At 42.4% G+C, this 27,466-nt stretch overlaps 1 protein-coding gene across 3 annotated transcripts in view; it reads right to left on the reverse strand.

The window, feature by feature from the left end:
- SSH2 (slingshot protein phosphatase 2) overlaps positions 1–27,466 on the reverse strand; it is a 332,338-nt gene that overhangs the window by 235,402 nt on the left and 69,470 nt on the right. The window contains exon 2 of one of the 3 annotated variants that reach the window (XM_011990372.1): positions 12,321–12,401. The exons of the other annotated variants lie outside the window; for them this stretch is intronic. Within the exon in view, the coding sequence (XP_011845762.1) occupies positions 12,321–12,401 (81 nt within the window). The remainder of the gene's footprint in view (positions 1–12,320; positions 12,402–27,466) is intronic. 3 annotated transcript variants of the gene reach the window in all.

Genomic DNA, 27,466 nt, shown 5'->3' on the forward strand with positions numbered 1-27,466 from the left:
GGGATAAATACTACTGATATCAGAAATGTAATGTGAAATAATGTACATACGAACATTTCTTTTTACTAACCAGGCACATGGTAGCACTCAAGAAATGTTAGCCATCTTTTCAGTTATTTGTAGTTTTAACAGCAAGTCACGGCCTTTATAACTCTACTTTTCTAATTATAAAGTGAGAGGAAAAATTATTACCCCTTTTCTGCTGCCAAAGCACACTGTTGAGATTACAGAAAATACACAAAAGTCATTAGGAGTGACTCAGCAGACAGGTTCCACTGAGATTAAGAATTTGTTAAATTTACAACTCTCATGACATTTGTCTTAATCGGGGTTATCCATTGCTCTCTCCAAGGTTAACACTTCTTGCCTAACAGCTTTGAAATTACAGTTTCACCAGGACTTTACCTTCAGCACTAAGAAGATAGATATCTTAGGCTGGGCGTGGTAGCTCATGCCTATAATCCCAGCACTTTGGGAGGCCGAGGAGGGTGGATCACGTGAGGTCAGGAGTTCGAGACCAGCCTGGCCAACATAGTGAAACCCCTTCTTTGCTAAAGATACAAAAATTAGCCCAGTGTGGTGGCAAGCACCTGTAGTCCCAGCTACTTGGGAGGCTGAGGCAAAAGAATCACTTGAACCTGGGAGACGGAGGTTGCAGTGAGCCGAAATCATGCCACTGCACTCCAGCCTAGGTGACAAAACAGAGTGAGACTCTGTCTCAAAAAAAGAAAAGAAAAGAAAAGAAAATAGACATCTTAGATAGCAAACTAGGGTGGAGAAAGATTGTGCTTGAGTACAATTGTGACAGCACTCTAGAAATTCACAGAAAGAACGGAAAAAATTAATCTGGCTAAAAACACCCCAGTAATATCCAATTTCCAGTGACAGATAGCATCTTACTGGTGGCAGCGGTGGGCTATCCATTGTAGCTGCCAGCCGTAGTGGGGAGGCACGGGTGGTGGCGGCAGGAGCAGCTATGGGATCAGCAGTGGTGACAGTGGGACCCCTGTGGCCCATGTCCCTGAGGCAGCCAACTGCACCACCTCCACCCTCTCACGGCTGGGCAGGACTCACTCTCCCAGGCCCAGAGCCTCTGCCGTGGCCTCAATATTGCTCCCTGCCACATCCCAGGAGCCTGTGAGAACCCTGCCAAAGGTACAGCCAGGACTGGGCTGGTCCCAGGAGCATCAGGTTTGTTTGTAAAGGGTTGGCTGGGCCCACTGCGCCACCTGCATCTTGCCCGCTGCCACTGTGAGGGAAACCCAAAGAGGAGGCATGGCCAGGGCTGTGCACTCCATGGAGCTGGCGGGAGCTGGGGAAAAGCAGGAGCCCTGCCCCTTGCAAGTTGGCAGGGTGGGAGCTCCCCAGGCACAACTGCAGCTGCACAAGCTGTGGCTGTGACCTGGGCACCCCTGTGCTCTTGGGAGCCTGGAGCAGGCAGGAGCCCTGCCCTCCCGGGCACAGCTGCAGCTGCCCAAACCTCAGCTGCAGACCCAGCCATCACTGTACTCTTGAGGGCCCAGGAAGGCCCCTCCTTCCCCAGCAGGCTTGGAAGTGCCTGTTCTCACTGTCTGGCTTCTCCTGGCTATTGGTGCCCACTCTGATCATGGGACAAAGCTGAGGCTAAGCCTGGGCACTGTTGCAACCCGGCTGGGTGTGTGCATGCTCGAGGCACACTGACACACCAGCCCCCTGGCCCCCTGACCCCCTCCAGACACTGGGTTTGGGCACTGACAAGCATGAGATGGAGGTTGAGGGGGCAGGCCAAGGGTAGCTTGGTGTTAACCTGCAGGTGCCCCTTGGCATGAACAGCCTGGGCACCACGAATGGAAGCAGGAGGCAGGCAGGCTCCTAGGCAGATGGTGGTGAGTCCCTGGTGAAGTCCCACCTGCAAGCCACGAAGGGCCTGACGCATGAAGGCCAGACTGCTGGACCCACAGACTGCAGTGGGAATTTGTGGTACTTTTTCTGGGCTGCCTATGGCCACTCATGAACCAATTGGTATGCACTTCCTTCCCTCTGAGGCCCATGAAAAGCCCCGGACTCAGCCAGACCAGAAGAGAGGATGGGATGACCTGCCTGCAGAGAGGAGCTACCCTCTCTGCTGGAGCTGAACACTCATCGGGATGACCTGCCTAGCAGACAGGGGCTACACTCTCTGCTTAGAGTTGAACGACACCCTGGCTATGGAGAGGAGCTACCCACTGTGGGTCTCCTCTGAACTGTTCTACCGCTCAATAAAGCTTCTCTTCACTTTGCACACTCTCCACTTGTCTGCATACCTCATTCTTCCTGGACACAGGACAAGAATTCGGGACCTGCCGAATAGCGGGGCTAAAAGAGCTGTAACACAAACAGGGCTGAAACACGCCCCCTTGCTCACCATGTTGCGGGCAACAATAAGGAAAGAAGACAATAAGGAGAGAAGAGCTTGCGGCCCTTTGGGGAACCCAGACCTAGAAGCTCAATGAGCCAGGGCTGTGACACCCTCTTTAGGGATCTGTGGTTCCTGATCTCTAAGCTTCCGGGCGCTATCGTGTTCCCTGGTGTCAGCTGTGGAAGCTGCTTATGGTATGCCAGGCCTCCATCACCATGGCAACAGGGGCTGATGTCATACCAAGCCAAAAGATCACGCTCTGCCTCTCCCACTGTAGCCAGCGTACCTGGCTGTGCACAGTGGCCGGACCTCACCCTTGCTTATACACCCCTCGCCACTCCATGCCTGGCTCGCCCTTGGCAGGTATGGGATCCAGGCCGGTAGCGTGACCCGAGTATAACCTGCCAGACCGAGTGGGCTTGAAATGAGCCCACTCATTCTGCAAAAGTTGGGCAAAGGCGCCACTGGCCACAAAGGTTTCTGGTTGGCAAAGCAATACCCCAAAAATCCTGTAACACTACCTCTTGAAATATGAAACTTGATTATTAAGTTAACTCTTCCTTCCCTGTACTTCTAATAACAGTGTATCTTTACAATATTCCAAATTCAGTCTTCAGATACCCCCACATCTGTAATCTTATAATTCCCCACTAGGGAATTTCTGAGAATTATGATTTTCAACTCTGGCACACAATCACCTATGGACCTTTGTAAAGAAGAAATATGTCAGGTCTCATTTAAGACCTATTGAACAAGAAACTTCCTAAAGTGAGACGTAAGTTTCTATATTTTTAAAATAAACTCTACAGATTATTCTCGTATAAAACTAGAGTTGAGAATCACTACTGCATTTGACCCTGACCTCCTAGCACCAGAATAACAACATTACATTCAAGGGCAAAGGTAATCCAGCATAAGTTAAAGAGCTCAGGCTGGGAGTGTCAGGCAGACTTAGCTGTCACTACCAGCATGGTCACATACCTTAGGCAAGCTTGGTTTCTCACCTTTAAACAGGGACTACTAAAAGTAGTTGCCTCAAAGACTTGGATTCAACACTAAACTGTATAAAAAGCATTTAGCACAATGGGTGTCACATGGTAAGTACTCACAGTAAGGGTCCTTCCCCCCACCCCACCCTTTCCAAAGGGTAAATTTTTCCCAAGCTATAATCTTAAAAATCTGAGAAAAATCTCAGCTCCTCCTGTTTTCCTTACTCTCCCAAACCAAAATAAGAGGAAAAGATACCTGAGCAGAACCTGCCTCGGATTATGGAAGCAAGATAACTAGTTGGAGCTTTTATTTGGTTAATTTTGCAAATTTGGCCAAGGCTCCTTGTTTCTGCCTACAAATTGTTTCACTGCCACTTTCTGCATTCTTTGAAACATGCCAGATGTTTCAAAAATATAACTCTGGTAAAAAGAGGGATCAGGAGCCAGACCAATACAAATCCAGCACAGGAGAGCATGGTGTGTCTGAAGTATCATTTTTAGATTCTTTTAACCAACGCATCACCTATGTGCAATTTACAATTAAATCACTGTGCTAAGAGCTATGGATAATATAAAGATGTATAAGAGAATACTTTTGGCCTTTCAATAGCCATTTCATGTATTTAAACAATATATTTTAGAAGTTGTCACAAGCTAGCCAAGCCACAAGCCAAATTAGGGATGGTGAAGAAAATGGACGATGGTCAGGATGCCCACTTTTTCTTCTTTTTTCTCCAGAGCTGAAGTATGAACTTCATTATGTCTGCAGACATAATGAAGACAGACAACAGTGGCACTGCCTTGACTCTGTTGAAGAGCTGGTGACATGAGGGAATCCTGCACCAGCCCTGCTCTCTGCTTAGCACAGATAATGCGCCAGGCCCTCTAAGCACTTTACATAAGTTATCTCATTTAATTCTAACAACTCAATGGGATAGGTACTATTATTATTCCCATTTTATAGATAGGGGAAATGAGGCTTAGAGTGAAGTCACACAGTCAGTAAGTGGTGAAACTGGACTCCGACCCAGGCTGTCTGAACCTTGAACTTGAGCTCTTTACTACATGATTCTGATTCTGAAAGTCTGAGAGAGACCTCTAAAGAGCATAGCCTGATATCCACATCAAAATCACAATGACATGGTCAAGAAGTCGGGAAAGTGGTTATTCCTGGTGTATGATGGCTGGGTGGGTGAGTCAGTAGTAACTGAAAGGAGCAAGGAGGGATTGGCGAAAGGGGGAAATAGTATTGGGGAGTTGTAATATTCCATTTCCTCATCTAGGTACAGGTTACATACTTCGTGATTGACCTGTGTTTGTGAAAACCTCAGATGGTGAAAATTCATTATTACACATAAAAGCACAAGTACACTGTTCCCTATGTATATTTTACTTCAGTAAAAGTATAATATACAAAGTATAAAGTGATCTTTAATTATATTATCTTTACTCTAGCTCCCTAGCATTATGTTGACACAGAAGAATAAGTCTTTATAGCCTTTATACCTTATGGAAAAGATATGGTAAGTTTATAGTAGATTTGGATTATCTCATTTCAGTATCTTGCTTTTCTTTTAACAGAAGACTAACCAAGGAATTTCACTGAATAGAAAGAATAGAAGTTAAGTGTGTTGTACCTGAGTAATCAAATGCCTACAGCCAACTCTTAAAAAATTGTAGTCAATCTCACATTTTATCCCGCTGCTCAAGAAACAGATGTTACAATGTTACAAATGTTGCACATTAGATTTCTAATATGGCGGTGCAAAAATTAGCATAGCTAGAGTTAAACCAGTGTTCTTTTTTTGTTTTTTCTTTTCTTGAGACAGGGTCTCATTCTGTCACCCAGGCTGGAGTGCAGTGGCATAATCTTGGCTCACAATAGCCTCAACCTTCTGGGCTCAAGTGATCTTCCCATCTCTGCTTCCCGAGTAGCTGGGACTATGGGAGTGCACCACCTCTCTTGGCTTTTATGTATGTATGTATGTATGTATGTATGTATGTATGTATGTAGAGATGGAGTTTTGCTTTGTTGCCCAGGCTGGTCTTGAATTCCTGAGCTTAAGTGATGGTCCCACCTCAGCCTCCCAAAGTGCTGGGATTACAGGTGTGCACCACCGTCCCCAACCCAAACCAGTGTTGTTAACCCTTGATTCACATTAGAATAATCCTGGAAGCATTTAAAAAATACCAATACCTGGACCTTACTCACAGAGATCCTGATTTAACTGCATGGGGGTGAGACCCTGTTATTAATTTAAAAGATCATCAGGGCCAGGCATGGTGGCTCATGCCTATAATCCCAGCACTCTGGGAGGCCGAGGCAGGTGGATCACCTGAGGTCAGGAGTCCAAGACCAGCCTGGCTAACATGACAAAACCCTGTCTCTACTAAAAATACAAAAATTAGCCAGGTGTCATGGCAGGCACCTATAATCCCAGCTACTCGGGAGGCTGAGGCAGGAGAATCTCTTGAACCTGGGAGGCGGAGGTTACAGTGAGCTGAGACTGCACCACTGCACTCCAGCCTGGGCGACAGAGCAAGACTCAGTGTCAAAAAAAAAAAAAAGAAAGAAAAAAAAAAAGATCAGCAGGTGATTCTAATGGGCAGCCACAATGAGAACCACTGAGTTAAATAAGGCTAATTTCAAAAATAGCCTTTGTACCCAAGATTACTACAAATCTTATTTCTCCTCAAATGTCACTCAAGTGTAAGATTTTTAAAATAAAATTATTTCTCATAATAATTATTCTGGGATAAAATCATTGAGCTATGCTTTCTTACATCTTATCCTGAAACAAAATAAATTTAACATCACATTCCTATTAGTGTAAATTTGCATCAGACCCCTTCCAAAGTAAAAAATAAGGATATTTTTCATGGTAAAACTATGTTTGCCATTAGCAACACTTTTTTATCTTTTGTCTGACCACAGGCCCTAACAATCTTTCTACAATGCAGCAGAGGTGATGCTGAAACAATTCAAGTAATCCTAAACTCCTGTGGGGCAGCTGTTTGCTACTGGCCAACTGCCATTTGAAACTCATAATAAAACTCATCTTCTTAGCACCAAATTTCCCTTTTTTCCCCCTCTTTTTCTATTTGTGTATGTTGGCTACTGAAATGTGTTCTGCAAATGAGTCTGAAAAAAAAAAACAGAAAATACACATGGTACAGACAGCAGAAATGAAGAGGGTAAATACAAATTAACAGGAATGACAGGACGTGCTTGCTGTAGGCTTAAACACCATCCCCACCTTACAGCTAACCAGTTTGTTGTTGTATCTGGATGTTCATCCACTACTATCTTGTTTTTGCTTATAATCTCTAGAGATTTACAAAAGTAGATTTAATTACTATAGCAGGCTGGGCGCGGTGGCTCACGCTTGTAATTCCAGCACTTTGGGAGGCTGAGGTGGGCGGATCACTTGAGGTCAGGAGTTCGAAACCAGCCTGGCCAATATGGTGAAACCCCATCTCCACTAAAAATAAAAAATAATTGTTAAAAATAAAAATTAGCCAGGTGTGAGTGATGCACGCCTGTAGTCCCAGCTACTTGAGAGACTGAGGCATGAGAATCGCTCGAATCCAGGAGGTAGAGGTTGTAGTGAACTGAGATTGTGCCACTGCACTCCAGCCTGGGTGACAGAGGGAAACTCAGTCTAAAAATATATATATATATATATGTATTACTCTAGCAGTTTCTCCCTCCTAAGTGTAGTTTTCCTTTCTGAACTAACAAATCATTCATTGTTTTGATCATTCCAATACACTATATTTCAAGACTTAAAACATACAAGAACAGGATATCTCAGAAGAATCCTGAGGATTGAAGTCCTTTCTATCTTCAATCTATAAGGACTGGCTACTCCACATCAGGCCTTGAATTAGAGTTTACCCTAATGTTGATAACTTTTAAAAATTCTTAAATCCTTCATCTTGAACTTACTATTAGGCTAAATCTTCTATCTCTCTCAAGCCATTTTTCCACTTCCCAAATGACTCTATGTTAAAAATCCCATACAAGCTGATTATCAACAAGGATATTGCATTCTGAGACACTGTCCTTTCCTAGAAGAGAATGCAAACCTATAGTCCAAGAATGTAAAAATATTCTAAACCAAATAATTCTTACATTTTAGATTTTCCTTTCTTTGCATCTGCCTTTTCCACACTTGATTCTAGGGGGTGGCTTTTTCTTTTCTTTAACAACACAAAAGGCTAACATCTCTTCCTTTCACTGGGCTATTAAAGCATCAAAGCTTTTTTTTTGACTGCACAGAGTGTAATATTACATCCTTCAAGGATATAATAAACCAAGCAAAGGAATGAAACAGATCATAAAAATAGTATGACTATTCTATATATGACCTTCTGCCAGTTTGGTTGGGTAGGGGTTGGGGTGAGAAGACCAGGGAAATGAGATAAATAAGTTTTATTTTTAGGAAATAAACTAATATAACAAACATTTTCCTGACTACCAGGCTGGGGAAGAAATAGCCCTACAATGGTAAATGAATCCAGTTGTTCCTAGGTGACCACCCATAAGCACAATAATTGGAATCCCAGCTCATCCAGAGCATCTTCCTCCTTTAGGTAGGATAGCAGTGTGTACAGGAGAGGGAAATGAAGAGAAGCCTCAGGAGTCTCAGTGCCTGTTGCTGTCACTAGCATCCCAACCTGCTCTAGTCACTGCCTACATTCCTTCTTATTTGAAGTCAAGGTGAAACTCTTGCAGCTAAAGCCAGTATCTTCTTTCTCTGCGACCTCTTCCAGTCACACTATCATCTTTCTCTAGGGGCAGACAGATCCTCTCCCCATTATGGAAACCTCTAACAAACCTGTGCACAGCAGAGGGAGCAAGTAGCTGCTTCTATCTATTACCTGGTTTCCTGGAGACTGAGTGGGATCAGAAAAGGGGCAGGGGCCTCTCTGCACTCCTGCCTTCTCTTCTAGGAAAGCCCCAAGAGATCTATGGCAGCCAGCTCTCCAGCCAAATTGCCCTCCAGCCAAATTTGTTTTCACTTATCCAGATTTCTTTTCTTCTTCCCACATACTGCATGTAATGATTTTCTCCTCTCCTTTTCAGGGCTTTCCATGAATAGCCATAAGACTAATTTGTGAAGTGTAGATTATACTTTCTCTAAGGGCCCCTACTCCCCTGGGCCCAGTGATTTGCACATCAGTCAATCAATACTTGGTGAATGAATGAATTATGCAGAAGCAAATGAATGAATAAAACTAATTAAAGTTCATACTTCTCTTATCCCAAAATTAAAGAGAAAGTTGTTCAGTGATTGACTTTATCTTCTACTCCTCTTCTTTACATCAGTATTTCTACTTCAAATAATTATCAAGATCACATACCACTTCCTTTGCAGAAAATTAAGTAGTGGAGATTTCAATCATTTTGCTCTGCAAATAACTGCCCCCTCACCCCACCCCCAAGGTTAAGCCTTCAAATTAGGAAGAAGGTCTTCAATTCCATTTGACATGGGGGTGGGAACAGGGAAGTGAGAAAAGGGAAAAAAAAAAGTGTGGGAAATACTCCCTGAACAAACAAAACAGGAGGAGGATCTAACACCTTTAAAAAGTCAGCCAAGTACATGAAACAACTCTTGCCTCTTGAGGAAAAGACACAACGAATCTGACTTAAATGAATGAAAGGTTTGGCAATACAATAAAGCAACCCAGAGTATTCTGTAAATACATATACCTAACTAATTGTTTCTCTTTTTTTTTGGAGACAGAGTCTGGCTCTGTTGTCCAGGCTGGAGTGCAACGGCGTATCCTCCCACCTTAGCCTCCCAAGTAGCTAGGACTACAAGTATGTGCCACCATGCCTGGCTAATTGTTTTATTTTTTTGTAGAGACAGGGTCTCGCTGTATTTCCCAGGCTGCTCTCGAACTCCTGGGCTCAAGTGATCCTTTTGCCTTGGCCTCCCAAAGTGTTGGGATTACAGACATGAGCCACTGTGCCTGGCCCCAACTAATTGTTTCTAAGGGAGAAAAACCATTAAAACTAAAGTTTCCTTTTCCCCATATGTGTCCAACTTCATGAAAATATTCTTCATGTAGATTCCCATGTACTAGTCTCTTTCAGACAAAATCAGCCAAAACAGTATGCCAGTATAATAAGTCCAGAGGACTCCACTGCAAACTGAACAAAATATATACATATATTTGAGATGGAGTCTTGCTCTGTTGCCCAGGCTGGAATGCAGTAGTGCGATCTTGGTTCACTGCAACCTCCACCTCCTTGGTTCAAGCAATTCTCCTGCCTCGGCCTCCCAAGTAGCTGGGACTACATACATACACCACCACACCCAGCTTTTGTATTTTTAGTAGAGACGAGGTTTCACCACGTTGGCCAGGCTTTCTCGAACTCTTGACCTCAAGCGATCTGCACACCTTGACCTCCCAAAGAGCTGGGATTACAGGCATGAGCCACCGTGCCCGGCCTGAACAAAGTAAATCTTATAGGATACCACATAAGGAGACTGGCACATATTCCATCAATGAGGCTGCCCACTGGTGATGAGCTCATGATGGCTATCAGCTGAGATTTGACGTCAGCACTGCCCCTGCTTATCACACAACACTGGACAAAGATTATAACCTTTCACCCTCAGTTTGTCATCTGCAAAATAGTGATAATAAGTGTTCACATGGATTCATCAGTTAATGTTTGCAAGCACTAAGAAAATGAGCACCACTCCAGCTATTAATGAATCACAATAACTTAACTCATGCCATTCCAGATTCATCAACACTGAATGAAGTGCAATTGCGTAAATAAATAGGTGAATGAGGTCCTGAAATGGTAACTGCATTCACTGTGACATGAAGATGAGGAAGCCAGCCTCAGTGCAGGTAGTACTATGGTGATATACTTGAGAGACACATCTTACTTCAAGAGATAGTTTCCATTAGTGAAACTTCAACAATATTTATGGAGTGCTACTATGAGCAATAAATATCCTGATACTGACAGAATTCATTTTTTATGGTCAAGGTTTTTAGAATCTAGTTTTAGTCACAGCTACTTGTTGGAAGAGATCAAGTCAAGTAAAATTATAGAAAACAATCAAATCTGTAAAAAACAATACAGTTTTGAAATGTGTTATAATTCAGTTTATATAAACTATATTTTTTTAAATTTGTGAAGTAGGATTCATTCTATAGCAAGACACAGAAAAAAAATGTCCAAGTGGGAAAAAGTTTTGCTATGTTTCTAAACTTCAGTTTGATACAAGGACATCTTGAACCTCTCCTAAAATGGGGGAAAATTCCAAGAGCAGCCCAGTCTCCTATGGGTATAACAGTCCAAAAATATGCTTGAATAAAGTCTTTCCTCATAGTGCCATCCCTAATCTGTACAAGCTTCGCAGTGAAGGGCAGTACACCTTAAAAAAAATCAGGTTGTCACCAAGTCTTCAACTTAGAGCCAGTGAGATGCAAACAGATAAAAACGTCAGGTATCTGCGCTGAAAGGAGAAGCAGAAGGCAGAGACCAGGGCCTCTCACACAGAGCTGGCCCTCTCTATTTTTAATTTTCATTAATATAACTGGGACGGTGTCTGCATTTTTGTAGCCAATCGCCTCATGCTTTTTTAGGGGGGGCTCAATAGGAGACAGTGATCTAAATGACAGTTTAGTTTTCCTGACCCACAACTCTTCCCTTCACGTCCTTCCAAAATACTTCTAATACCCCTTTAAGGCAGAACGATGTGTATGAACTAATGAGGCAAGAGTCCAGCAGAACTTGTTTTCCGGTCACAACACTGCTGAACAAAGTAGGATCTGTTCCAGATGGGATAAGGTGAAGAAACTGGCCAAAACCAGCAAATTGTGACAAGGGCAATCCCTGGCTGCCCTCATTGCTCATTAGCATGGACACTCCCACCAGCACCATGACAGTTTACAAATGCCATGGCAATGACCCAGAAGTTACTGCCCCTTTCCTAGAAAGTTCTAAATAACCCACCCCTCAATTTGCATTAACCTGCCCTTAATTTACATGTAACTGAAAGTAGGTATAAGTGAGTATAAATACAGTTGCCAAGAGCCCACACGTTGCAGACTCTAGGTACACTACCTATGAGTTAGTGCTGTTCCACTAGGAGCAGTACTGTTCAATAAAAGATTGCTGTCTAACACCACTGGCTTGCCCTTGATTTCTTTCCTGGTGAAACTAAGAACCCTCCTGGGCTAAGCCCCAATTTGGCCTGTCCTACTAGGTGATTCAATACTCGGGGGAAGTTCACTTATATCTCAGGATATACTGAGAATTTCCAGACTAATCTCACTGCTCATTGCAACACACAAAAATAAGTCAATTTAAGTTGTTCTCTAACTTCAGCCTGACTCTGTGGGTAAGTATGCTGGAGGTTAGACGGGGAAGTAAAATTTATAACATCTCATGAAATGTAGTTAGATAGAGTTCCACATTTAAGATGATCAGGTTGAGTTTCCAGTCCAGTGATTATAATACTATTTGGCTTAACATTATCAATAGCTAAGACATGTGAGGCCCATGTATGTGAGGAATAAAGGCCCTGTGGCAGCACCAATACCAAGCAGTTGCCACAGGGAAAAGAATAGTACTATTGACCATTAAAAAAATGTGTACATGAGGGGAAAAAAAATCCCACAACAACAGTCATTCTTTATTGAAGGAAACTCAGTCAAGGTTCCAAGATGCTACATTTTTTTTCTGCTTCAATAAATAAGTTTTGAGTGGTCATTGCCATGGCATTATGCATATAAATGTACCATACTGTTTATATACACACTTATTCCAAGCCACCTATTTGCCTTCCCAGACTATTTGGCTGAATGGGGTCAAAAGATAAAAGAATAGGCACTATATCAGTTGCATTTAATAGCCAAATTTACCCAAGAAGATTTTACTTGAATCACCAAAGTCTGTATAAAAACATATACCTACGTACATTGGAATCACTAAAGATTTCTGATTCTTCACATTCACAGCAAAGTAATGCTGCTGATTCACTGTCTTCCAAATGAGAGCTCTGTAATACAAACAAGATCATTTCAGAGATCCAAACGAATGGGCCCATAAGCACAAGGGGAAAAGCAAGCTGAAATCAGAGTCAGTGGTGTTAGCTCACAGGTGAGAAGCTGCAATTCTGATTACTGATGGCTATTTTGAGAGAATACCGCCAAGAAGGTGACTGGTTAGTTGACTGAGGAATGCTTGATCAACTGAAGCATTTCCTATGGTTTCCCGATTTGGGGAAAGATCCAGCACATCTTTTTCTGTAAAGCACATCTTTTTTCTGGGCGCAGTGGCTTAGGCCTGTAATCCCAGCACTTTGGGAGGCCGAGGCGGGCGGATCACGAGGTCAGGAGGTCAAGACCATCCTGGCTAACACGGTGAAACCTCGTCTCTACTAAAACTACAAAAAATTAGCCAGGCGTGGTGGCCGGCACCTGTAGTCCCAGCTACTCGGGGGGCTGAGGCAGGACAATGGCGTGAACCCGGGAGGCTGAGCTTGCAGTGAGCCAAGATCACCCCACTGCACTCCAGCCTGGGTGACAGAGTGAGACTCCGTCTGAAAAAAAAAAAAAAAAAAGATGGTGCTGCTAATCCTTTATAGTATGTACTCTTAACTCTTCTCAGACTGGGGATAGATTTATGTTCATTTATCTTCGTATCTTTGGACGTATTTGATGCATTTGATGTATTTCTTTAGAGATAGGCTATAGAATATAGCATAGGGCCTGATTAGGGGATCTAACTCTTAGCCTAGCCTCATTAGCCCTCTGCTGCCAAGTGTTTATATGAGCCAAGAGACAGGCCGGGAAGAGTGGCTCACACCTGTTAATCCCAGCACTTTGGGAGGCTGAGGCGGGCAGATCACCTGAGGTCAGGAGTTAAAGACCAGCCTGGCCAACATGGTAAAACCCTGTCTCTACTGAAAATACAAAAAATTACCTGGGTGTGGTCGTGGGCACCTGTAATCCCAGCTACTCTGGAGGCTGAGGCAGGCAGAATGGCGTGAACCTGGGAGGCAGAGGTTGCAGTGAGGTGAGATCACGCCACTGCACTCCAGCCTGGGCAACTAGAGTGAAACTCCGTCTCAAAAAAAAAAAAACAATAATAATAATAATAAAAACTGGAGAGAGCTTGAGCCCAGGAGTTGGAAACCTGCCTGGGCAACATAGTAAGACCCCATCTTCATGACAAAAATAATAATAATAATAATCAGCCAGGTGTGGTGGCACACCTCTGTAGGCCTGGCTAGTTGGGAGGCTGAGGTGGGAGGATCACTTGAGTTTTGGAGTTTAAGCCTTCAAGTGAGCCATAATTGTGCCACTGCTGTCTGGCCTGGGCAACAGAGCCAGATTCTGTCTCCAAAACAAAACAAAACAAACCTGAAGAGAGAAAAGTATAAATTAAACCAAAGTACACTAGTTAAGATGTTGCAGCTTTCTTTCTTATAAATATTTCAGATGTCCACACTAGCTCTTTCAAAATGACCTTTTGGCTGGGCACGGTGGCTCATACCTATAATCCCAGCACTTTGGGAGGCCAAGGCAGGCGGATCACGAGGTCAGGAGATCGAGACCATCCTGGCTAACACGGTGAAACCCCGTCTCTACTAAAAATACAAAAAATTAGCCGGGCATGGTAGCGGGTGCCTGTAGTCCCAGCTACTCGGGAGGCTGAGGCAGGAGAATGGCGTGAACCTGGGAGGCAGAGGTTGCAGTGAGGTGAGATCACGCCACTGCACTCCAGCCTGGGCTACAGAGCGAGACTCCATCTCAAAAAACAAACAAACAAACAAACAAAAATAATTGTCAAAAATCCTACAAATGCAAAGTCTTTTTAATTCTTGTTCTCTTATATTTTGAAGGGGGGAAAATAAGAACATTTACACTCCATCTAGCTTAAAAAAATATATAAAATATTTGAAGACTTCTGGAACTCGTATTAGGAAAGCTAAAGGCTTAATAATAAATATTTGAAAGAATTAAAAGGGTAGAGATCAGAGCTGCTTTCAGTCTTCCCAAGGTCTCATACTACAACAGATAAAAATATAGATAATACTAAGCACATCAAAAGTGGCTTGTCACTGTTACAGTATAAAAACTGAAGAGAGGCCAGGCATGGTGGCTCATACCTGTAATCCCAACACTTTGGGAGGCGGGTGGATCACCTGAGGTCAGGAGTTAAAGACCAGCCTGGCCAACATGGTAAAACCCTGTCTCTACTGAAAATACAAAAAATTACCTGGGTGTGGTCGTGGGCACCTGTAATCCCAGCTACTCTGGAGGCTGAGGCAGGAGAATCGCTTGAACCCAGGTGGTGGAGGTTACAGTGAGCCGAGATCATGCCATAGCACTCCAGCCTGGGCAACTAGAGTGAAACTCCGTCTCAAAAAAAAAAAAACAATAATAATAATAATAAAAACTGGAGAGAGCTTGAGCCCAGGAGTTGGAAACCTGCCTGGGCAACATAGTAAGACCCCATCTTCATGACAAAAATAATAATAATAATAATCAGCCAGGTGTGGTGGCACACCTCTGTAGGCCTGGCTAGTTGGGAGGCTGAGGTGGGAGGATCACTTGAGTTTTGGAGTTTAAGCCTTCAAGTGAGCCATAATTGTGCCACTGCTATCTGGCCTGGGCAACAGAGCCAGATTCTGTCTCCAAAACAAAACAAAACAAACCTGAAGAGAGAAAAGTATAAATTAAACCAAAGTACACTAGTTAAGATGTTGCAGCTTTCTTTCTTATAAATATTTCAGATGTCCACACCAGCTCTTTCAAAATGACCTTTTGGCTGGGCACGGTGGCTCATACCTATAATCCCAGCACTTTGGGAGGCCGAGGTGGGTGGACCACCTGAGGTCAGGAGTTCGAGATCAGCCTGCCCAACATGTTGAAAATCCATCTCTACTAAAAATACAAAAATTAGCCAGGTGTGCTCAACTGTAATCCCAGCTACTGGGGAGGCTGACAGAAGAATCACCTGAACTCGGGAAGTGAAGGTTGCAGTGAGCCAAGATCACGCCACCAGACTGGGTGACAGATCGACACTCTGTCTCAAAGAAAAAAAAAAAACCAAAATGACCTTTCAAGAACACACTTGCATTCCTAAAGTTATTTTAAGACTTTATATGTATATATTTATTAATTGAAACAATTCATTAAGATACAAGGTATCCATTAAAGTGGGCTGATGGCATTACAACATAATGGGTTCATGGAACAAGTGTTTACTTGCAACCAACATATTTAGTTCTAAATTAAATTCTGAGAAACCTAAAGGAAGACAAAGGACAAAGGTCAAGTTCATTTCCCTGCCTCTGAGACCTGGTAATTCTTTTTTTTTTTTTTTTTTTTTTGAGACAGTATCTCCCTCTGTCAACCAGGCTAGAGTGCAGTGGTACAATCTTGGATCACTGCAACCTCCGCCTCCTGGGTTCAAGCGATTTTCCTGCCTCAGCCTCCCAAGTAGCTGGGACTACAGGCACCCGCCACCATGCACACTAATTTTTTGTATTTTTAGTAGAGATGGGGTTTCACTGTGTTAGCCAGGATGGTCTCTATCTCCTCACCTCATGATCCGCCCACCTAGGCCTCCCAAAGTGCTGGGATTACAGGCATGAGCCACCACACCTGGCCAATACCTCATAATTCTAATTCCTGAATTCTTTCCAGGTTCTGCAGAGTGAACAGTCTTTCTCATGACTATATGGGCTTATTCCAAGATTGCAAGGACAAATTAATATTTAGGACCTTTACTAAACTACACGATTATTTAAATAGATGCTAAAAAGTATTTGATAAAATAGTCATTTCTGGTTTCAAATATTTTTAGTAAGCTAGGAATACAAAATGCAGCCTTAATTCACTGCAGATTTTTTTTTTTTTCCCTGAAGTCTCTCTCTCTCTGTTGCCCACGCTGGAGTGCGGTGGCGCGATCTCTGCTCACTGCAGCCTCCACTTCCCGGGTTCAAGTATTCTCCTGCCTCAGCCTCCGCAGTAGCCAGGACTACAGGTGCGCACCACAACGACTGGCTAATTTTTGTATTTTCAGTAGAGACAGGGTTTCACCATGTTGACAAGGATGGTCTCCATCTCCTGACCTTGTGATCCGCCCACCTCGGCCTCCCAAAGTTCTGGGATTACAGGTATGAGCCACCGCGCCCAGCGTAGGTGGGCTTAATTATATATAGCACCTCTCAGTGGTAGGCCTTTACCTCAATCTTATTGCCTGAATGTCATATTGTAAATTCCCTCAATGTTTCTTCTAGCATGAGGGTGGTGATCTTCCCCAGTTTGTAGTGCAGATACCAATTCTCTTTTCTTTATTTTCTTCTTTTGAATGTCCTTTTGGCAGGAATTTTGAGGAGGACAAAGTCAAGCTCATATTCTTGCATTGGAAGTATCAAGCCCAAATCTTAACTAAACTGAGTTCATATCCTGGTTCTGCCACTTACTAGCAGTGTGATTTTGAGTACATTCCTTAATTTCTTTGAGCTCGATTTCCTCATCCATAAAAATGGGCACAACAATAACATCTATCTATTAGGGTTGTTGGAAAGATTGTATGAGAGATAACATAAGAAAAACATTCAGAGACTTAGAGCCAGGTATGGTAACATGTGCATCTAGATACTCAGCCGCTCTGGAGGCTGATGTGGGAGGACTTGAGCCTGGGAGTTCAAGTTCAGCCTGCACAACATAGCAAGACACCTGTCTCTACCAAAAAAAAAAGTAATTAAAAAAAGCACTTAGAATAACTTAGCTTCTGATGTTGCTTCTAATAATAATAAATTATTATTAATATTTTATTACTATTTATTACTGCTGCTTATAATAATAATAAATATTACTATAATAATATTAATCTCCTTCCTAGATGTAAAAGGCTTATACATTTGGGTTAAAATTTTCTTTCAAAGAAACTTTTGTCTTCAAGGGAAATTTTGCTTACATCAAGTCTTAAGTGTTTTTCATTCTTAAAGATGAAATCATATTCCCTACATAACCTGGAAACAACTGAGCTCACAATGAGTCACTGATTTCCATTTATTGTACCCCTACTGTGTACTAAGCACTTTTCTGGGTGCTGAATTATTAGTAGCTAAGGTAAAACACCAAACAAAAAGGGAAAGGTAACTGAACAGGTTACAAAAACAGTTTTTTGCTTTTTATGGGGACGCAAAAACAACAAAGATAGGATATGACTTTGTGGAAACATGTCCCTTTGGCTAAGTATTGTGTGGACAAACACAGGGGTTAAGATTGTTGGTAAGAAAAACACCTGCACATAACAAGAAGTTTCAATCCAGAACAGCTTCTAAGGAACAATTATAGTAATAAAGTTGCAATTTTTATATGGACTGTATGATGCAAGAACTCATGTACTAAGAAGGAGGTTTTCAAGAGTTAAAATCTAACGTATGCAGTTACCTAACAATTTATAAGCAGAAGTCTTAAGAAATAATACCACAAGAGGCCGGGCATGGTAGCTCATACCTGTACTCCCAGTACTTTGGGAGGCCAAAGCGGGTGGATCACGTGAGGTCAGGAGTTCGAGACCAGCCTGGCCAACATGGCAAAACCCCATCTCTACCAAAAATACAAAATTAGCTGGGTGTGGTGGCAGGTGCCTGTAATCCCAGCTACTCGGGAGGCGGAGGCAGGAGAATCACTTGAACCCGGGAGGCAGAGGTTGCAGTGAGCTCAGACTGTGCCATTGCACTCCAGCCTGGGAGACAGAGCAAGACTCCATATCAAAAACAAAACAAAACAAAATGAAGAAATAATCCCACAGAGTCAAAACCTGTTACCCTGTTGTTACTGTTAAGTCTCTTGTACTCTATTCTTGTTATAGATTATATGGTTTTAAGAGGCAGAGAACATTTACTATTTCTTTCCTCTTTCCTTTTTTTTTTCCATCTTTCAGCCTCGCTTTTTTTTTCTTTTCTTTTTTGTGGTTCTAAGTGAATACATTGCAGCTGTACTTAAAGAAACTAGGGACTTTGAAAATGTACTATCAGACATAGGCCGGTCCTGGTGGCCCATGTCTGTAATTCCAACAATTTGGGATGCTGAAGCAGGCAGATCACTGAGCCCAGGAGTTTGAGCCCAGCCTGGGCAACACTGGTAAAACCCCGTTCTCTACTAAAAACACAAAAAATTAGCTGGGTGTGGTGGCATGCACCTCTGGTCCCATCTACTCAGGGGGCTGAGGTCGGAGGATCGCCTGAGCTCAGGAAGTTGAGGCTGCAGTGAGCCGAGATCACGCCACTTCACTCCAGCCTGCACAAGAGTGAGATCCTGCCTCAAAAAATAAAAAGAAAAATATACTATCAGGCATCAAACAATAAAATATATTTATACCCCAAAGTCCAGCAACTTTGGGAGTAAGAGCTTTTAATCCTTTAAAGGCCAAGACATACCCTGGCACTTAGGTATAAATGGATTGACAAAGCAATTTCATAGTCTACATCTGATCCAACTAAGACAATTCTCTAAAGTCTCAGCTGAAATTACACATTTAAAAACAATTATTTCAGTTCTTTGCTGTATCTACTGAGAGAATGAAGACCATTCTTGGCAATAAGACTATTGACATTTCAGAAAATGCAGACATCACTCTGAAAGGATGCAGAGTTATTCTGAAGAGCCCCAGAGGAAGTTAGGGAGGAACATCAATCATAACCATGTAGGATGCATTCTCCTTGGAAAAGAAGAGGTGCTAGGTTGACAAATGATTGGGAAATAGAAAGGAAGTGGCTACTGCTTGCACTATTTGTAATCGTGTACAGAACATGATCAAGGGTGTTACACTGGGCTTCCATTACAAGATGAGGTCTGTGCATGCTCCTTTCCCCATCAACTTAGTTATCCAGGAGCATGGGTCTTTTGCTGAAATCCACAGTTTCTTGGGTGAAAAATATATCTGGAGGGTTTAGATGAGGCCAGGTATTGCTTATTCAGTTATCTTAAGTCCAGAAAAATGTATTAATCTTTGGAGGAAATGACATTGAGTTTGTTTCAAATTCAACTGCTTTGATTTAGCAATCCGTAACAGTTAAAAACAAGGATAACAGAAAACTTTCAGATGATCTGTATGTCACTGAAAGAGGAACAGTTTAGCAGGCTGATGAATAAGATCTAAGAGTTGTCCAGCTATAGAAACAAGATACTGTATGGTTGCTAAGACCTGTTTGTGATATTTTAATGATGCATTAAAAGACCTCTATTATAGCTGGGCTTGGTGGTGCATGCTTATAGTCCCAGATACGCAAGAGGCTGAGGTGGGAGGACCGTTTGAGCCCAGGAGGTTGAGGCTGCAGTAAGCTGTGATCCCGCCACTGCATTCCAGCTTGGGCAACAAAGTGAGACTCTGTCTCAAAAAACAAAAACAAACAAACAAAACCCCGCAAAACAATTATTTTAGTATGTAACACATGTATGTGGTAAACAACTAAGAAGGTGTCAAAGAGTATTTTTAAGTCTTCCTCCATTCTGGTCCTCCCATCTACTACAACCCATTCCTAGAAGTAATCACTATGCCAGCTCCTAAGGAATCCTTTCAGGATTATTCTGTGTATATACAAGCATTGTGTGTGTAGATGTTCTTTCTCCAAAATACACAAATGAAAGCACACTGCACCTATTTTTCTGCCCTTTCCTTTTAAACTTAGTATCTTTGTTTCACTATTTTTTAAAAACTACGTAACATAAAAAATAACACAACATAAAATTCACCCATGATTCAATTACCTTCCACCAGGTCCCTCCCACAACACATGGGAATTCAAGATTTGGGTCGGGACGCAGCCAAACCATATCATTCCACCCCTGGCCCTCCCAAATCTCATGTCCTCACATTTCAAAACCAATCATGCCTTCCCAACAGTCCCCCAAAGTCTTAACTTATTTCAGCATTCTACTGGTACCAATTTACTGCATTAGTCCGTTTTCACGCTGTTGACAAAGACATACCCGAAACTGGGCAATTTACAAAAGAAAGAGGTTTAATTGGGCTTAGAGTTCCATGGCTGGGGAAGCCTCAAAATCACAGCAGAAGGCAAGAAAAAGCAAGTCACATCTTGCATGGATGGCAGCAGGTAAAGAGAGAGAGCTTGTGCAGAGGAACTCCTCTCTTTAAAACCATCAGATCTCATGAGACTTATTCACTGTCATGAAAACAGCACGGGAAAGACTTGCCCGCATGATTCAGTTACCTCCCACTGGAGCTTCCCTCCCACAACATGTGGGAATTCAAGATGAGATTTGGGTGGGGACACAGCCGAACCATATCAACCATCTTAACTGATGTTTTTGAGACAGAGTCTTGCTGTCACCCAGGTTGAAGTACAGTGGCGTGATCATGGCTCACTGAAGCCTGGATCTCTCAGGCTCAAGCGATCCTCCCATCTCAGCCTCCCTAGTTGCTGAAACTAAAAATTACCACACCCAGGTAATTTAAAAAGTTTTTTGTACAGATGGGGGTCTCACTATGTTTCCCAGGAAGGTTTCAAACTCCTGGGCTCAAAAGATTCTCCTGCCTTGGCCTCCCAAAGTGTTGGCATAAGCCATCACACCCAGGCCCATCTTAACTATTGTTAACTGTACAGTTCAGTATATATTCATGTTGTTGTACAGTCAATCTCTAAAGCTTTTTCATCTCAAAGAACTGAATCTATATCCATCAAACAACTCTTCATTTCCCCCTATTCCAGCCCTTAACAACTACCATTCACTTTGTTTCTATGAGTTTTGACTGGTCTAGATAATTCATATAAGCGGAATCATACAGTATTTGTCTTTGACTGAGTTATCTTCCTTAGCATAATGTCCTCAAGATACATGCATGTTGCAGCATGTGTCAGAATTTCCTTCCTTTCTAAGCCTGCATAATATTCCATTGCACACATATATGACATTTTGTTTATCCATTTGTCTATTAAGACATTCATTTCATTGTTTCTGATTGCTGCATAACATTTCATTGTAGAGATGTTCCACAGTTCAGTTAATCAGTCTCCTACTAATAGATTCAAGTTACTTCCAATTAAATTCATTTTCTAATATGCTGTAACAAATTACCACAAACTTGATGGTTTAAACAACATACATTTATTATGTTACAGTCTAGAGGCAAGGAGTCCTAAAATAAAACAGTTGACAGACCTGTGTTCCTTCTGTAGGATCTAGGGGAGTGTTACAGGCTAAATTGTGTCCCTCAAAATTCATATGTTTTTCAATCCCCAGTACCTCAAGATGTGGTTGTATTTGGAGACAGAGCCTTTAAAGAGTAATCAAGTTAAAATGAGGTTTAGTAACCTAGGGGTGGTTCCAATATAGGTGGGCCCTAGTCCAATATAGGTGGGCCCTAATCCAATATGAATCATATTCTCATAAAAAGAGATTAGGGCCACACGTAGTGGCTCATGCCTATAATCCCAGCACTTTGAGAGGCCAAGGCAAGAGAATCACTTTAGGTCAGGAGATTGAGACCAGCCTGGGCAACATAGCAAAACGCCATCTCTACAAAAAAAATAAAAATAAAAACAAAATAGCTAGGCATGCCTGTAGTCCTAGCTACTTGGGAGGTTGAGGCAGAGGATTGCTTGAGCCCAGCAGTTCAAGTTTACAGTGAGCTATGATCACACCACTGCATTTTTGCCTAGAAGACAGAGCAAGATCCTGTCTCTAAATAAATAAATAAATAAATAAAAGAGATTAGGACGCAGATACCACCCAGAGGAAAGACCATGTGAAAACAGAGGGAGAGGACAGCCTTCTACAGGCCAAGAAGGTCAGCCTCAGAAGAAATCAACCCTTTCCAACACATTGGTATTTGACTTTCAGCCTGCAACTCTATGAGAAAATAAGTATTTGTTATTTAAGCGATCAGTCTGTTTAAATGGCTTATACTTGTTATGGTAGCCCTAACTATTTTTAGGAGAATCAATTTCTTTGCCTTTTCTGGCATCTAATGGCTGTCTGCATTCTTCGGCTCATGGCCCCCTTCTTCTATCTTCAATATCGGTAAAGGTGGATTGAGTTCTTCTCCTATCGCATCAATCTGACTTCCTTTCCTGGGTTCCTCTTCCACTTTTTTTTCTTTTTGTTTTTTTAACTTTTAAGTTCCCGGGTACATGTGCAGGTTTGTTATATCAATAAACTCATGTCACAGGGGTTTGCTTTACAGATTATTTCATCATCCAGGTATTAAACCTAGGACTCATTAGTTATTTTTCCTGATCCCCTCCTTTGCACCCTCCACTCTCTGGTAGGCCCTGGTGTCTGTGTTCCTCTCTATGTGTCCATGTGTTCTCATCATTTAGCTTCCACTTATAAGAACATGTGTTATTTGGTTTTCTGTTCTTATGTTAGTTTACTAAGGGTAATAGCATCCAGCTCCATCCATGTTCCTGCAAATGACATGATCTTGTTTTTTTTCTTTTTATGGCTGCATAGTATTTCGTGGTGTATATGTACCACATTTTCTTTATCCAGTCTATCATTGATGGGCATTTAGGTTGATTCCACATCTTTGCTGTTGAAAATAGGGCTGCAATGAAAATATACATGCATGTGTCATTATGATGGAATGATTTATATTCCTTTGGGTATATATCCAGTAATGGGATTGCTGGGTCGAATGGTAGCTCTGTTTTTTTGTTTTTGTTTTTGTTTTTGAGACAGAGTTTCACTTTTGTTTTCCAGGCTCAAGTGCAACGGCGCGACCTTGGCTCACTGCAACCTCCACCTCCTGAGTTCAAACGATTCTCCTGCCTCAACCTCCTGAGTAGCTGGGATTATAGGCGCCCACCACCAAGCCCATCTAATTTTTTGTATTTTTAGTAGAGACAGGGTTTCACCATGTTGACCGGGCTGGTTTTGAACTCCTGACCTCAGGTGATCCACTGGCCTTGGCCTCTCAAAATGCTGGGATTATAGGCGTGAGCCACCCTGCTGGCAGTAGTTCTGTTTTTAGCTCTTTGAGGAATTGCCACACTACTTTCCACAATGGTTGAACTAATTTACACTCCCACTAACAGTGTATAAACATTACATTTTCTCCACAATCTCCTCAGCATTTGTTATTTCTTGACTTTTTAATAATAGCCATTCTGACTGCTGTGAGATGGTTATCTCGCTACGGTTTTGATTTGCATTTCTCTAATGATCAGTGATGTTGAGCTTTTTTTCATATGATTGTTGGCAACATGTACGTCTTCTTTTGAAACGTGTCTCTTCATGTCCTTTGCTCACTTTTTTTTTTTGAGACAGAGTCTCACTCTATCAGCCAGGATGGAGCTCAGTGGTGCAGTCTCAGCTCACTGCAACCTCTGCATCCTGGGTTCAAGCAATTCTCTTGCTTCAGCCACCGTGATTACAGGAGCGTGCCACTATGCCCAGCTAATTTTTGTATTTTTAGTACGGACAGGGTTTCGCCATGTTGGCCAGGCTGGTCAGGAACTACTGACCTCAAGTGATCCACTCGCCTTGGCCTCCCCACAGTGCTGGGATTACAGCTGTGAGCTACTGTGCTCAGTCTCCTTTGACCACTTTTTTTCTTTTTTTTTTTTTTTGAGATAGAGTCTTGCTCTGTCCCCCAGGCTGGAGTGCAGTGGCAGGATCTCAGCTCACTGCAATATCTGCCTCCCAGGTTCAAGCAATTCTCGTGCTTCAGCCTCCCGAATAGCTGGGATTATAGGCGTGTGACATGATGCCCAGCTAATTTTTGTATTTTTAGTAGAGACAGGTTTCACCATGCTGGCCAGACCACTCTTGAACTCCCGGCCTCAAGTGATCCTCCCGCCTCAGCCTCCCAAAGTGCTGGGATTACAGGTGTGAGCCACCGTGTCTGGCCCTTTGGCCCACTTTTAAATGGAGTTTTTTGTTTTTTTTCTTGTATATTTGTTTAAGTTCCTTATAGATGCTGGATATCAGACCTTTGTCAGATGCATAGTTTGTAAACATTTTTTCCCATTCTACAGGTTGTCTGTTTACTCTGTTGATAGTTTCTTTTGCTGTGCAGAAGCTCTTTAGTTTAATTAGAGTCAACTTTTGCTTCTTCACAATTGCTTTTGGCATCTGTCATAAAATCTTTGCCTGTTCCGATGTCCAGAATGGTACTGCCTATGTTGTCTTCCAGGGTTTTTATAGTTTTGGGTGTCCCTCTTCTACTTTAACAGCCTTTGTGACTGATTATGTTGCATCCTGCCCTGATAATCCAGGGTAATCTTCCTATTTTAAAGTTATACATGATTAGCAACCTTAATTCCTCCTTTACTATGTTAAGATAACATATTTACAGGTTCACAGCTGATTAGAATGAGGACTCTACTGGGGGCCATTATTCTGCCCACCACCATAATCTTCTTCTTCTTCTTTTTTTTCTTGAGACAGTCTCTCTGTGCTGTCCAGGCTGGAGTGCAGTGGCACGATCTTGGCTCACTGCAACCTCTGACTGCCGGGTTCAAGCAATTCTCCTGCCTTAACCTCCCAAGTAGCTGGAACTACAGGCGCCTGCCACCATGCTCGGCTTTGTATTTTTAGTAGAGACAAGGTTTCGCTATGTTGGCCAGGCTGGTCTTGAAATCCTGACCTCATGATCCGCCTGCCTGGGCCTCCCAAAGTGCTATAGGCATGAGCCAGCGTGCCAGGCCCATAATCTTCTTCTTTGAAAGCTTTACTGGGGGGAAACAATTGTTTTCTAGAATCCAATATTTACACCAATAAACTGGGAAGCAAAAAGTTAATTAAGTGCAATGGGAAATACAACACTATAGTTATATACTTTGCACATAAAGAGGATTGTAAAACTTAATATCAGCCACAGAAGGTTTGAAATAGCTTTTTCTGGAGAGGTGATGATTTGGATTTAACCCACTCATAGTATCTTACATAGGCTTTTTTTGTGATAAATGGTACAGATTTGCAAATTGTCTAGTATTAGGGGTACAATCTGTGGTTACTGAATTTAACTGAGTCAATATGAAAATTTAAATGAGAATAAATTGAGTGGTTCCTTCTTCTAGGCATCCACAGTTCCCTGTGCACACATTTTCTAACTCTTAACTCACTACTGTAATTATTGCTATACAGGTTCTTTATTCCCCTCTGGACTATAAGCTTCTCAACTTACATTGCCAGGGTCTGGCACAAGGTAAACATTCAATAAATGTTCAATGAATAAGTGACTTAGTATTAGTTGTTGCGATTCTTCCTTGTTGCTATAAAAATAACATAAAGTGAAGATTAGTTATAATCTTTGTATATAGGTATAATTAAGAGACCAACAGTCTTCACTCCCCTGAACACATGATATTTGTTCCTTAATTAGTAATGGTAGTAACAGCTCCTACTGCAAGAACCAATTGTTACATGAAACACTGCCTCCCTTGGGCTCCAGATCAACATGGAAGCTTTAAGTCAAAAGAGCATCTTCATTTCTCAGAGCCTCTTAGCAGCTTGGCCTGTCAGTGCCTAAGAGAGTCAAGATACTCATGCCACATTACTCCATAACTCTGGCCTGCAGTTAGCCTATTTCATTTGCAAAGATATTGCTGCTCTTCACTCATTGCACGTAACATACAACTGTGTTATGGTAAGCATCATAGGCTTGTTTCTCCACTCACTGTGCCCTTCAGAAGGAACACATCTCTCAGTCCGAATCTCACCCATCCTTCAAAGCACCAGTCAAATCCCAGAATTTCAGGAGGCTTCAAAATGATGACTTCAGTCCCACTAAAGTAGGAGCTCCCTTCTGAACCTTCCTTGGGTAGGCAGGGGTTGGCAAACTATAGCCTGTGGGCCAAATGTGTCCCATGGCCTGTTTTTATATGGCCAGCAAGCTAAGAATGGCTTTTGCATTTTAAAAAGTTTTTTTTTTCTTTTCTTTTTTTTTTAAAAAAGGACAAAGAATGTGCAACAGAGACTGTATGTGGCTTTTGACATCTTTAGGTGAGGCCTGAAATATTTAATAACTGGCCCTTAACAAAAAAAAAAAAAAAAGATTTTCAATTCCTGGCCTAAAGCACACAATTCAGCCTAATGACAAATTGCCCAGAACTGTTCTCTAATCTGTGGATAGTCTTGTCTTCCTGTGGCAGTTTCTGTTGTCTACCCAACAGTCATCTCTAACCTCTTTTACCTACCAGTCCCAGTACTCAGGCTGACAATGCCTTTTCAGCTTAGCCTCCCTGAAGCCCAGAACAGTCATATATCCTAATCCTGGTCTCCAAGGCTTGAGGGCAAGTCTGTTGTGGGCTTGTGGGAAAAGTTTTCCACCTTGACAAAGGAGATTTGAGAAAACAGATTGCCCTTCCTATGCCTTTGGATGCAGTTATGCAGATCTGATATCTAGAGCTGTGACAGCCATTTTGTGACCTCAAAAAGAGAGGCCCAAGGACAAAAGGAAGTAAGTTGAAGCTGGTAGAGCAGACAGACAGAACTCAGAACCTTGACAACTGCATTAATCACTGTATCAAGTCTATAACTGCCTTGCTCCTGGCCTTCTCATCTTAAAAATTATCCCACTTTTAATGTGGTGTTCTGGTACTTTCAAAAGAAAGAATCCTAAATCTATAAGTAGATTTTGTGTGCTTGGAGAATAAGGCCCACATCTTCTATGTCTGCACTTCTATAGTATGCACAGGGGTGTAATTGTTGGAATCCAATTATTTTATGAGTAATTACTTTGGATAAAATTTATCACCCTTAAACTTTGAAAAGATTCTTGAGTGTACAAAAGCAACTGAGGAGGCCAGCTTCTATGAAAGTAACTTTGATGGACAGGTACCATAAGTAAAGCATTTCAGATTTCTTATCTCATTCAATACTAGGCTGGGTGCAGTGGCTCACGCCTGTAACCCCTGCACTTTGGGAGGCGGAGTTGGGTGGATCACCTGAGGTCAGGAGTTCGAGACCACCCTGGCCACCATGATGAAACCCCATCTCTACTAAAAATGCAAAAAATTAGCTGGGTGTGATGGCGGGCGCCTGTAATCCCAGCTACTCAGGAGGCTGAGGCAGGAGAATTGCTTGAACCCAGGAGGCAGAGGTTGCAGTGAGCCGAGACTGTGCCACT

The sequence above is a fragment of the Mandrillus leucophaeus genome, unplaced genomic scaffold, assembly GCF_000951045.1.
Source record: "Mandrillus leucophaeus isolate KB7577 unplaced genomic scaffold, Mleu.le_1.0 Scaffold379, whole genome shotgun sequence".
In the NCBI taxonomy this organism is placed as follows: Eukaryota; Metazoa; Chordata; class Mammalia; order Primates; family Cercopithecidae; genus Mandrillus; species Mandrillus leucophaeus.